General features: G+C 45.7%; 1 protein-coding gene across 1 annotated transcript in view; it reads left to right on the top strand.

Moving 5' to 3' along the window:
- The first annotated feature begins 1,281 nt into the window (after positions 1-1,281).
- Positions 1,282-13,931, top strand: part of LOC146853826 (uncharacterized) — a 75,484-nt gene continuing 62,834 nt past the window's right edge. Inside the window, exon 1 of the mRNA XM_085650929.1 lies at positions 1,282-1,376. Within this exon, the coding sequence (XP_085507055.1) occupies positions 1,308-1,376 (69 nt within the window). The 5' untranslated portion in view covers positions 1,282-1,307. The remainder of the gene's footprint in view (positions 1,377-13,931) is intronic.

Raw genomic sequence — 13,931 nt, 5'->3', positions numbered from 1 at the left:
TGGTTCTTGGTGGTGCACAAATAATAAATATTCACTGAAACCTAATTTCCACACATTATCAGTATAAAATATAGTTGCATCTATAAAACTGGTCTGTACAAATTTTATGACCATTTCAATGGAAAATATGCTGTCTGCAAATAACAATCTTCTACCACTTGATGCCTTATTATTTTATAAAATCGCCCGCCTCATGTCCATTAAACCAAGGTGGATTGTGAACGTTTGTTGTACTAAAAGGTGGTTCATGGTTCCAAAACGTTCGGGAAGCACTGGTCTGTTTTGTGATATCCTTGTTACATCCTTGCCTGGAAGGTGTGATTCTGTAGCCCTTCTTCTCTTAGAAATAGGCGGTCACTGTTTCTGGGTGTTCCTGTCTGCAGCTCTAGTACTAAATCAGAGAAATTGTTAGTGTATGCGCTTTAGGAAGAGCAATCACAAAAAACAAGTGCCAGCGGTGTCCTGCATGAGTGCACAGTTCATGATTCGGCTCCAGATTGGCTGCATGCTAGGGAACCACAGTGTGTTAAGAGTTAAAACGTGAATATAGTGGTGGCTTTGATACATGAGGCAGCCTAGTGAAGTTTAGGTAGTAGTGTAAACACATAGACCTATGGGGGCAGATTTACAAGCCCCGTTTGCGCCGCCCTTGCATCACTTTTGTGACGCAGCCGCGGTGCAAAGCCAGCGCCATGCTGCAGGGTATTTACAACGTGACGCATCTAGGGAGATGTGTCACGTTGTAAAGCCCTGCGCCACATGTGGGCATTCCGGCACGAGGGGGGGCGTTCCGGCGCCGGAATGCCTCCTAAAAGTGGCTGAGTGAAATCTACTTTTACGGCCATGCTGCGTCAAAACCCTGTGCCTGCTTGAAGCAGGCGTAAGGATTGACGCAGCATGTTAGGCACAGAGGCACCCCGAGCCTTGCTGGAGCTGCGTCGCGACTCTAGCAATGCGTCACCTTTACGGCAGCAGATACGTCACGCATCTGTCTATTCTTGCTCCATGGTGCACCGCATTGTAAATGCGGCGCATCCATGGTGGCGCAAGAGGTGTCTGCCGTGACGCAACATAACTGGCGCATCCCTGCTGATATTATTGTAAATCTGCCCCATGGTTTCTAGCTCTTCTGTCTGTGAAAAGATGGTTGAATGGTACTACTGCCACCCTATTGGTCACAGGTCGTAGTCAGATCTCAGGCTTCCCTTTGTATCTGGTGAAATAAACTCAGATGTACTTTTTTCTCCTAATAATGCCTTTTGTTTTTGACTCTACCCTCTGCAGGTCCCCCCGGCCTCCCCACTCCTATGGCTTGGAAACAGTCACTGCCCCTGGCTCTGCAGCACTTTTACCAGGGAGAGCCAAAGTCCGTGGGGGTAAGTACCAGCCAGAACCACTGAGTCACAAGTAGAACAGAGAGATCACCTAGTGTTGCTGATACTAACACCCTCACCATTGTTCTAGGCGCTAGCCCAGCGATAGGTTTGTGTGCTCACTGCGGATTCTGGAAATGAGTTCCATGGAAACTGCTGATATGTAAATTTATCTGAGCTGGACATCTTGAAAATCAGATACAGATCTATGTTAGCTACTCCAAACTTAAAAACAAGCATTTACAATGCAATGGTCTCGGCATTGGTAAAGTTAGAGCTATTGGCATTGCTCATGACATTATTTTTGTTTATGTTTGTGTTTTTAAAAGATTTAAAGAAACGGCATTGTCATGAGCAATGCCAATAGCTCTAACTTTACCAATGCCGAGACCATTGCATTGTAAATGCTTGTTTACATTTATATGCATGTAGCATTATTTTTTTAATTTGCTAATTTATAGCAAAAATTGGGGAAAAAAATCTAATAGAGGTACTTTTGCAACACTTCCATATCAGACCACCATATTCCATTTAGTTCATTGGTACATTGTGTTTGCCTCAATCCATTTTGAGTAAGATAACTCTTCATCAGGAGTCTCTCTCAGTGAGTTGCTATGATCTTATATATACATGTCTAGGGTTGTTCGACGGTACAACGCATGCAATTACTTTGCATGCCTTTGACACGCATTTTTTTGAGCGCATGTTTTTACCGCGAATATGTATTTAAAACGCATGCCAATACCACACATTGTTTTTAGATTTAAAAACGATGTATTTGTGGGGGGGAGACCCCCCACTCTTCCAACTTACCTTAAATGCGTGGTATTGGCATGCTTTTTAAAAACATATTTGCGGTAAAAACATGTGCGCCAAAAAATGCATGGTAAAGGCACAACGAGGTGAAAACATCGTAGTGAAGGCTGTTTCCCCATGTCTAGAGGCCAGTGGTAAACAGGCTTAAGGCATACAAACTGTACCAATCGTCTAAGCAGAATATGATAGTCTTATATAGAACTGTTGCAATTTTCTGAACAAGGAACTCTTTTAGATAAGAATTTCTACACACTGTGAAAGTTGGCATTTTTTGGGAAAAATTTACAGATAAGAAAATGGTTAACGCTCACAGTTCCGCACAGGGTAACACCACGTGCAAGATCGCACTGTACATGGAATGGCTTTTGGCTTTCCCGGCACTACTCGTGTTCCAAAACAGAGCTCAACTAAGCGGGGGTCGTTGAGTGGGGAGAGAATCCTTGCTTCCCAAGTATACCAACGCTTGCACGAGTTTACCTCACAATTGGTGTTTAAATATGGCAGATGCCTGCCTCGGAAGATACGGGCCATGGCTGGCTGCTTTTTTCCTGCGTGGGAGTCTGAAACGTTTGATTCTGTTGAATACATCTTCCAGCAAATCAACCAACTGAGGGAATTTGAAACAAAAAAGTACTTTTACTGCAGATTTCCGCCGGTTTGTTGAGAAAAGGGAATTTAGCGTAATCGCTCCCTTGGAACTGTCTAACAAAAGCGGCTTTACTCGAGGTTTAATCAGGGCTGAAAGAAACAGGTCGTATTTTTCTTGAGTAATGGCAGGCTGCTATTGTCTGGAAACTCGTAGGAGCGCCTTCGCTCGGGTAAAAAGCGCACTGGGGATATTGTGATGAAAACGCAGAGACGACGCAGAAAGCCAAATCCGGCTTATCTGCAAAGCGGGCCCAACCGTCCGTGCTCATTCGAAGGTGTGGATTGAAGCGTGAGCGTCTGCGCAGGCTAGAATGTGAGGGCGGCACCGAAGATTACAGAAGCTGCGCTGCGTAACGATTGGAAAATGGTGTACGCAGAACAGCCATTTGCTAAAACTTGGAATAACCGTCCCGTTGCCAGTGGCTAATGTAACAAGAAGACCCTTGGAGAGGTGAGGAGACCAGAGCAGCAACCGGACGAAGGGGGAGCGGACGAGCACACGACTGCCTTTCTCCGAGGCAGAGCAGAAATGCCTCGGAGAAAGGCACCGTCCTTTTCGGATTCGGGGGCGTGTTTTGCTGTTGTCTCCTCCCTGAGACTTTTCGCAAAAAACACGCCCCCCGATCCGAAAAGGACGGGGCATGATTGGAGTGACGGGACCTCTTCTCCAATGGCTGGCCAGCATTTACTAGGCCAGCCAATGGAGAACAGGGGAGAAGAGGGGCGGGTTCAAGCCCCTCTTCTCCCAAGTCATTATCTCTCGCGAGCGAGACTGCGCAAGCGCAGCCATCGCTAGCCGAGACCTAATGAAGTGTGAAAAATTCTTAAAACTAATATGCTCACTAGTTGAAATCTCATTTTTGGTCTGGTATCCCAGTCTAGTCTAGGTCTAGGTAGAACAAGCTTTTCCTCCAGATTTTTCAGCAGTCTGTAGCCTATTGGCCTTCTCTTTGGAGGAACTGGCAGAAGCACCACAATAAACAGGAGTCCATATACAGTGCACTGACAATTTTAGGATCAGGTCCAGGGGCTCTCACACAGCACTGGTCACTTTGGGATTTGTACATTGGACTGACAACAGGTAAATAACTGGAAAGTAAATGGTAGGTAGACAGGAGCCTCTGCCGGCCTTCCTCCTGTACGTAACGTAGGGTCCTGAGAGAGATTGACGTCCCGAGTCGGCAGGAAAGGACCCAGAGAAAATGTGGGGCCTCCACTGGGTATTGTTCTGGGTTCCAAAGCCTGGAGTGGAAAAGTGAAGGGGTTGATGGGCCTCACTTCCAGAAACAGAAATCGACATGTAAAAAGGTGTGAGCTTTAGGTGTCCATAGGTAATAAGGACCCGTGAAAAGATCACAGCTGGCATGGTGTACCCATTGCACAAGAAGAGTAACTCATCCCATAGCAAATGATGTCAGAAAATGTTATATTATTGGTGCTTTTCTTCTGAAAATTATCATCTAAGTGTTGATATTAATTAAAGAGAGATGTATATATATCAATATCTATATAGATATCACTTTGCAATTATAGAACAAAAGATGTTGATTGCTTATTTCACCATCATAGGGAAAACAAATCACTGTTTAAGATATCTCATGAATCCTCTAAACATAGTGTTCCTACACATTGAGGGACTTTAAAGCTGATTTATATCTTGGTGGACGAATTATACTCCATCAGGGCAGAGTACATTTCTCCATCAGCCTGACGGAGTACCCATTTGCCAAGTTTAGAAATGTTCGTCAGCCCGATGGACACTTCTGCCATTTACAGGAACCACCATCAAAGTTGTGGGGAAAACGTTTGCCAGGATAGCCTGGCGGTACCCATCGAAAGCCTTAGTGAAAACCGAATTAAGTCGTAACATGATCACTCCTGTCGCCGCAGGCTATACATCCCCCAAAGCTAGAATCAAGATTAATAGGGAAGTATTAACTCCAGTCCCCCTGATGAGAAGGACCAGGCAGGGATCCCCATCTTCATTCATATTTGCCCACTCAATGGAGCCATTAACATATGAAATAACCTGCAATCCAGATACTGTGGTCATTACAATTGAAAGGGATAGGGACAAATTAGCACTTTTTGTGGACAAAGTTGCCTGTTTCCAAATGAAGTCTGACCAACCAAACCCGGCCATCCTGAGGGACTAGAGGACTTCAAGGAAATATCAGGATTTCAGATTAGTTATGTGAAATACCCAGTGCTTAATTTGTAAAACACATAAGTGCCAGAGCTTACGTCAGGAGGCCACCTCAGCTTGTACCAGCAATTGCCACTGCCAGTGGTGCCAATGACAGTACCAACACAACTACTGCCCATCACACTCCTACAAGTGTGACAATTCAGACTATTCGAGGCCCCAAAGCTGTGAGAATTGCTTTTGCAGCAGATATTAGTTTTTTATGTATATTGATTTAATAAACAGGTCACACAAACAGCGCCCCCAGGTGGCAACAGTAATAAGGACTGGTGTTAACAATTAAGTACCGGCGCTGAGCACCAGAAACCACCGGCTCTAATTAAGCACTGGAAATCCCAAGGCATGGGTAGTGCTGACCCACAGTCAGTTTTCAAAGACCTCCTTAAGAGACAGGGCTTGACTTGGACAAAGAGGCACATAAAATATTTGGGGAGTAACATCTCTAGCTCCATTCTCGACCTATACAAATGCAATGCTCCTCACCCATTCGTGCAAGATAGAAACATTATATAAGTGGATTTTGCAGATGGGGCAAGTTGGAGGTTTCTTGCATAGGGAGAATTATAAGAATCAAATTGAATTTTCTGCCACATTTACTTTACATCTCACAAACCCTGCCCTGGTTCCCCGAGGAAACAATATCATAGATACTGCAGAAAATGGCCAAATGTTTATGGATCAACAGAATCCAAAGAGACGCTAGCACAATAATTTGGCCTGCCAAAGAAGGCTGGAGCTTACCCATAATTTAAAATTGTTGGTGACAAAATTGTTCCCAGCTCTTGAGTAGCACTATTTAAAAGCCCTGGGTGCTCCTGGACAGGATTGTATGCTGTTGCTGACCACAGGCGCAAACATAATGACATGCTTTAGCCACACTACTAAAGAACTGGAATTTTCTTACCAAGAAGCAGAAAACAACTACATTTCCCTCAAAGTAGTCACCAATGATAATTAATTCAGACACACCCACCCCCGTGACAGTAACCCCGGGTTTGGTGGTGGAGATCTGAAGGCCCTCAGGCATTGGCCGACCAATATAAAAACAGGGCAGCCTGTATTAAATTTATCTTGCTGGTCTAGAGTAACTCTGAGGTATATTTACAAGGGGATAGTGCCACCCCAAAGTCACGTTTAGAGATGCTCTGGTGGCGCTATGACCTTCTCCATATTTTCAAAGCGGCGTTAAGCCACTTCTTGTGGCCTAACGCCAGCTTTTAAATACAGCCCCTTTACATGCATCACTTTGCATGAAAGGTGTGTGAAATGGGTGTTGCTGTGGCCATTCCACCGCAACACCCATTGCTTTTTGACGCTGCCCCAGATTTGCAAGGATGCGTAAATCTGAGGCAGCTCCAAAAACTAAGGCCATGCAATAGCAGGCGTTCGAATGGCAAAACGAGGAGAAACACTTTTAGTTCTCTTCGTTTTTGCCTTTTCTATGTGTACTGAATTATGCAGCTCACATAAAAAGAGCAAAAGGCTGTTAATGATGGTTTATGTGCAGGAATCATTAAATAATGGCGATTTAACTACTTTTATGTGTGCTGCATTCTTATTAGAAGTAAGAAATGGCCATTATTGATTGTTTATGTGCACTTTGATGCAAGGGTGCCTGCATTGGCACGAGGCAGATACTTTTAGTGCCATTGCTAGGGAAAACACAGGGGTGCGCTGTATTGTTGTAAATACAGCACATCCCTGCGTTTTGGAAATGTTGGAGCTCGGCACAACTAATTTGGCGCAGCTCTGCCCTCCAACATTTTCTTGTAAATATGCTCCTCAGTTTCCACAATTGACAAATGCAGCATCTTTAAATGTGAGGGAGTGAGGCCAAAACACCGTTAGAACAATTCTTTCACAGGTGCAGCCAAAAAAGATATTTTCTGATTATTAGTTTAAAATCTTTACTGCCCTGTAGGGTCTTGGCCTACCCACTGGAACTTACGAAAATGATTTGCAACGTTGCAGGGTCAAGATTACCCCTGGCGCCACAGGCTATAATGAAAACCTCAGAATCTCAACCGCCCCCATGGCCTTGATCCCCATGTATGGTGTTAAACTAAAATCCTCTGTACCGTCCTGTGAGAGGCAAAGCCTGCCCAAAGGGATAACAAAAATTATGAGCAGCACTGCCTTACAGTGGCCTGTCATGACTCAAATAGTTTCAAAATAACTCTTTGATACTGTTATAAGTGTCCTGGCAAACGCTAAAGGACCAGCTGAAAATTGTGCTACCCCGTTCTTTGCCCAATACCCTACATAGGCCTCGCTTTCCCCTAAGACATCATCTCCTCTTGCCCACAGGTGCCTCTTGGCAAACCAATAACTCATCCAAATTTCAAGGCGCTGGCCCCACCAATACAGTATAGAAGAGCAAATAAACGGTTATGAAAGCTGAGTGGGTAAAGGCCCTTGCTGTGTGAGTCATGTGAGCGAGGCTCTTTGAAACACAGTGATCTCTTCCTACTTCCCAAAGTCAGCAATTCACCAGATTCACCCTAGATTGCAACACGTGACACACCACAACCCCCTCACCCCTCCACCAGATGTGGGACACAGCAGATACGACTAAGCATATTAAGTAGTGAAATAGGTCAGTGGGTAGTGTGGCTGCTGTGATGCTATGAAGCTGTAAAACAGTGCTAACTTAGCGCATCATAAAAATCATACTATTATTACAATAGCCAAATTTGAACTAAAGCAATCACCTAACTACCTTTATCTAAACCCTTTTTGCCGTTAAAGCACCCTTTTATAGAAATAGTTATACAACTCTTTCAATAGACTTTAGTAAGAAATCCAGGCTATGCAGACTTTGAGGAAGCAATGCCACAGACAATTTGCTGCATCAGCCATTAGGTTGCTAAAACAAGAAACATTGGCAAAGTATAGGCAGGAAAAAGGCTACTTTCTAAAAGTTACTTTTCCTTAACATTTTTAAAACAAATTTGATTTCACCATTGAATTTGATTTTAACAACTATTAAAAATGGCTGTTTAATTATTTTCTAGCTAGGCCCATTCTCAAGATACACTATTAGAATTTTAATCTGCACTCTGGTTTTTTACATAGAACAGCTAGGTCTGTGACAGTGAAAAAGAGCTTTTGAGTGCTAGTCACTATAATGGCATTTTTACATTACATTTGTGCATGCCCTTCTTTTAAATATCATGCACCCTGTCTTGTGGGCTCTAAGGCCTACATAGGGACAATTAATTGGTATTTAAGCTGGATGTTTTGACCAATTGAAAGGTTTTTTTTTTGACAGAGCGAATTGCAGTGCAGAAACTGCCACAGTCAGCTTACAATGGTAGGCCTGAATCCATGTTTTACACAGTCACTGTACTAGATGGAGCAATAGGTGCTGTAGTCCACTGGTGACATTTAACTTACTGGCCAGGGTACATTTTTAGGGATTTATAAATAAGTTAATAATGCCAATTAGGAATATGCTAATTCAACCATGTTTATCTTTAGTGGTGGTTAGCCGGGTTAAAGTGCAGAGAGTTCTCAAACTAGTAAAAATATAGGGTCCTGCAAAAGGTGAATGTTAGAAATTGGGTTCCTGGTAACCACAATAATAGTCAGGGTAAGTCACAAACACACCCTAAATTAACCTGTGCTCACCCTCTGGTAGCTTGGCACAGAGCAGTCAGGCTTAACTTAGGAGGCAATGTGTAAAGTATTTGTGCAACACTTCAGACAGTGAAAACACCACACAAAAAGATTCCACACCAGGTTGGACTAAATAGCTGTTAACTTAACAAATAAAATAAGAAAAAAAGACCAGAATACAAAAAGTAGAACTTGATATATGAATTTTAAAAGAATAAAGAGAAAAATAGTGCTTAGAAGCAATAAGCGCTTACTTGTTATATCTGGTTGCGCCAGACCGGGACAAAGTCAAAAGTTCAGACGAACCATGATGGAGAGTGGGCCAGATACAGGGGACCCAGTGAGGCCCGCTGAATAAAAGTAACTTAATCCTGCTTGCGTCGATGAATATGCGTGGGGCAGCCAAAGCGATGTGTCGGTGTCGATCCTGTAGCAGAGGGGATGCATTGATTTTCACCATGCAGTAGAGGTGATGCGTCAAGTTTCTCCACACAGCAGCGGCGATGTGTCAGTTCTGAAATGCAGCAGTTACGAAGGCGATGCGCTGGTTCTTTGGCCACAACAGCAGCAATGCATCAATTCTGCTCCCACAGCAGGAGAACCATCAGTTCCAAAGACTATGCGCCAATTCCGTTCCAACAACAGCGGTGATGCGTCAATTCTGTTTCCCCAGCAGAGCATGCATCAGTTCCTGCTGGAGCACACACCTTAAGCCCACTCCAAGGGACTAAAACTGGGGTGGCAGCACTTTACAGGGCAGACTCACAGATGGCAGAGTCCAAGTGCAGGAGCAGGGTGGTAGGAACTATTTTATGTCCCTGAGACTTCAGATCAACTAGCCCTTTGAATCACTCTGGGTTCTGGGAGCGAGTAATGCAGGTCGAGTCCTTTTCACCCTCCCAAGAATTTCCCGGCGCTAAGACAAAGATAAAACGTATACAGATTGCTTGAAAAGCCAAGTTTTCAGTTTCTTTTTTTTTTAAGACGGGAAGGTCCCATGTTAAACACAGTTCCCTGGGACATTTATTCCAGTTTAGCGGCCCTAAATAAGAGAATGATCTGCCGCCTGCTTTTAGCTGGCAAATACAAGGGACTTTAGCCAAGTGTTCAGAAGAGGAACACAAGGTGCATGCAGAGACGTAATCATGGATCCTCTCTCTCAGATAGCTGGCACCTGAGCCGTGCAGGGCTTTGTGCATTAACGCAAAACCAAAGGAAATGATGGACGGAGTGTTGAACATTGCAAGCACTCACCCCCAGTCAATTGATCTGGGTTTAATCCACCACCGTTCTTTAGCCCACTCTGCCACCCCAGTTCAGACATGGCCATATGCAAATCAGTCTGACCCTGTGCCTCATTGGAACAGTCCAGCCCGAACTGCCAAGCCACGTCTTCCCTGGACCGGAAACAAGCTTCATAGGACCGGTTTCTGGCATTTCAGCCGTCTTCAGCCAGGCTTGCTTGAATCCAGTGGCAAAGTGAGCAAGGGACTCACGTATGAGCATACCCTGCCAACTTATGGCGAACAAAGCAAAACCAAAGGAAATGATGGACGGAGTGTTGAACATTGCAAGCACTCACCCCCAGTCAACTGATCTGGGTTTAATCCACCACCGTTCTTTAACCCACACTGCCACCCCAGTTCAGACATGGCCATATGCAAATCAGTCTGACCCTGTGCCTCATGGGAACAGTCCAGCCCGAACTGCCAAGCCATGTCTTCCCTGGACCGGAAACAAGCTTTCTAGGACCGTTTTCTGGGATTTCAGCCGCTTTCAGCCAGGCTTGCTTGAATCCAGTGGCAAAGTGAGCAAGGGGCTCATGTCTGAGCATACCCTGCCAACTTATGGCGAACAAAGCAAAACCAAAGGAAATGATGGACGGAGTGTTGAACATTGAAAGCACTCACCCCCAGTCAACTGATCTGGGTTTAATCCACCACCGTTCTTTAGCCCACTCTGCCAACCCAGTTCAGACATGGCCATATGCAAATCAGTCTGACCCTGTGCCTCATGGGAACAGTCCAGCCCAAACTGCCAAGCCATGGTTTCCCTGGACCGGAAACAAGCTTCCTAGGACCGGTTTCTGGCATTTCAGCCGTCTTCAGCCAGGCTTGCTTGAATCCAGTGGCAAAGTGAGCAAGGGACTCACATCTGAGCATACCCTGCCAACTTATGGCGAACAAAGCAAAACCAAAGGAAATGATGGACGGAGTGTTGAACATTGCAAGCACTCCCCCCCAGTCAACTGATCTGGGTTTAATCCACCACCGTTCTTTAGCCCATTCTGCCACCCCAGTTCAGAGATGGCCATATGCAAATCAGTCTGACCCTGTGCCTCATGGGAACAGTCCAGCCCGAACTGCCAAGCCATGTCTTCCCTGGACCGGAAACAAGCTTCCTAGGACCGGTTTTTGGCATTTCAGCCGTCTTCAGCCAGGTTTGCTTGAAACCAGTGGCAAAGTGAGCAAGGGACTCACGTCTGAGCATACCCTGCCAACTTATGGCGAACAAAGCAAAAATCAAAGGAAATGATGGACGGAGTGTTGAACATTGCAAGCACTCACCCCAGTCAACTAATCTGGGTTTAATCCACCACCATTCTTTAGCCCACTCTGCCACCCCAGTTCAGACATGGCCATATGCAAATCAGTCTGACCCTGTGCCTCATGGGAACAGTCCAGCCCGAACTGCCAAGCCATGTCTTCCCTGGACCGGAAACTAGCTTCCTAGGACCGGTTTCTGGCATTTCAGCCGTCTTCAGCCAGGCTTGCTTGAATCCAGTGGCAAAGTGAGCAAGGGACTCACGTCTGAGCATACCCTGCCAACTGATGGCGAACAAAGCAAAACCAAAGGAAATGATGGACGGAGTGTTGAACATTGCAAGCACTCCCCCCCAGTCAACTGATCTGGGTTTAATCCACCACTGTTCTTTAGCCCACTCTGCCACCCCAGTTCAGACATGGCCATATGCAAATCAGTCTGACCCTGTGCCTCATGGGAACAGTCCAGCCCGAACTGCCAAGCCATGTCTTCCCTGGACCAGAAACAAGCTTCCTAGGACCGGTTTCTGCCATTTCAGCCGTCTTCAGCCAGGCTTGCTTGAATCCAGTGGCAAAGTGAGCAAGGGACTCACGTCTGAGCATACCCTGCCAACTTATGGCGAACAAAGCAAAACCAAAGGAAATGATGGACGGAGTGTTGAACATTGCAAGCACTCACCCCCAGTCAACTGATCTGGGTTTAATCCACCACCGTTCTTTAGCCCACTCTGCCACCCCAGTTCAGACATGGCCATATGCAAATCAGTCTGATCCTGTGCCTCATGGGAACAGTCCAGCCCGAACTGCCAAGCCATGTCTTCCCTGGACCGGAAACAAGCTTCCTAGGACCGGTTTCTGGCATTTCAGCCAGGCTTGCTTGAATCCAGTAGCAAAGTGAGCAAGGGACTCACGTCTGAGCATACCCTGCCAACTTATGGCGAACAAAGCAAAAAACAAAGGAAATGATGGACAGAGTGTTGAACATTGCAGACTGATTTGCATATGGCCATGTCTGAACTGGGGTGGCAGAGTGGGCTAAAGAACGGTGATGGATTAAACCCAGATCAGTTGACTGGGGGGGAGTGCTTGCAATGTTCAACACTCCGTCCATCATTTCCTTTGGTTTTTGCTTTGTTCGCCATAAGTTGGCAGGGTATGCTCAGACGTGAGTACCTTGCTCACTTTGCCACTGGATTTAAGCAAGCCTGGCTGAAGACGGCTGAAATGCCAGAACCCGGTCCTAGGAAGCTTGTTTCCGGTCCAGGGAAGACATGGCTTGGCTGTTCGGGCTGGACTGTTCCCATGAGGCACAGGATCAGACTGATTTGCATATGGCCATGTCTGAACTGGGGTGGCAGAGTGGGCTAAAGAACGGTGATGGATTAAACCCAGATCAGTTGACGGGGGTGAGTGCTTGCAATGTTCAACATTCCGTCCATCATTTCATTTGGTTTTTGCTTTGTTCGCCATAAGTTGGCAGGGTATGCTCAGACGTGAGTCCCTTGCTCACTTTGCCACTGGATTCAAGCAAGCCTGGCTGAAGACGGCTGAAATGCCAGAAACCGGTCCTAGGGAGCTTGTTCCCGGTCCAGGGAAGACATGGCTTGGCAGTTCGGGCTGGACTGTTCCCATGAGGCACAGGGTCAGACTGATTTGCATATGGCCATGTCTGAACTGGGGTGGCAGAGTGGGCTAAAGAACGGTGATGGATTAAACCCAGATCAGTTGACTGGGGGGGAGTGCTTGCAATGTTCAACACTCCGTCCATCATTTCCTTTGGTTTTTGCTTTGTGCATTAACACCATGGCTTTTGATTGGTGACTTTGAAGTGGGAGAGACTGCAAAGAAGGGTCTTTTAAGTGTACAGAGGTCCTGCTCTTCCTGCCTCGGCTCCAGACTTAAAACAGTGGGGTAGGCAGCCCTTTGTGTGGAGACGGGGCATAGCCTCTTCAGGTGTAAGCCTGAGACTGTGTCCAGATCCTCCCTCCCATCCTCCCAGGAGGCCCATCAAGTCACACCTGAGCTCCCAGTGTGTGCTGCTGTCTAGAGGGAATGCACAAAGCCCAGGTGTCACTCAACCCATACAATCAGTTAGAGACAGACTGCAGGCACACAGGGATAAGAGCAGGAACATGGTAACTTTCTAAAAGTGGCATTTTCAAAATTGTAAGCATAAATATGACTTTGCTATTAAAGAGGATTTAGCATTTTCAATTCCATAGGTACTAAATATGACAGATCTTCCTCCTCTCAAATAGGAGTTACAGCTTATTAAATGTAATAAAGAGGTCCAAATGTTATCCAATGAGAGGGGTAGGCCTCACAGTAGTTGTTGGGACCGGCAGTTTCGGGTTGGTTGAAGGGATGCCCTGAGCCAAGCAGAACTTACCTCTTCTGTCAAGGGTGGGTGATTACACATGTGTTATATCCTGTGCTCACCCTTGGGTTGCTTGGCACTGAGCAGTCAGGCTTAATTCAGAGCGAATGTGTAAAGCATATGCACAGCAGACACTCACTATAAATACAATGAGCGCCACAAAGGAGACTTCACACAAGAGGTATGTAAAACATATTCAGTCTTTAGAACATGGACTTCAGGTACTGGTGGGCATAAAACACATTTGGAATTAATATTAGCAATACTAGACCCTATTAGTATGATTATTATATCAACAGTATGTCTGGGAGAACAATTTCTAATCGTAACAGTGCGACACGCTGCTTATC

Source organism: Triturus cristatus, chromosome 4_1, assembly GCF_964204655.1.
Source record: "Triturus cristatus chromosome 4_1, aTriCri1.1, whole genome shotgun sequence".
Classification (NCBI taxonomy): domain Eukaryota; kingdom Metazoa; phylum Chordata; class Amphibia; order Caudata; family Salamandridae; genus Triturus; species Triturus cristatus.
The sequence above is the reverse complement of the archived record's forward strand: the minus strand, read 5'-3'. Positions and strand labels throughout refer to the sequence as shown.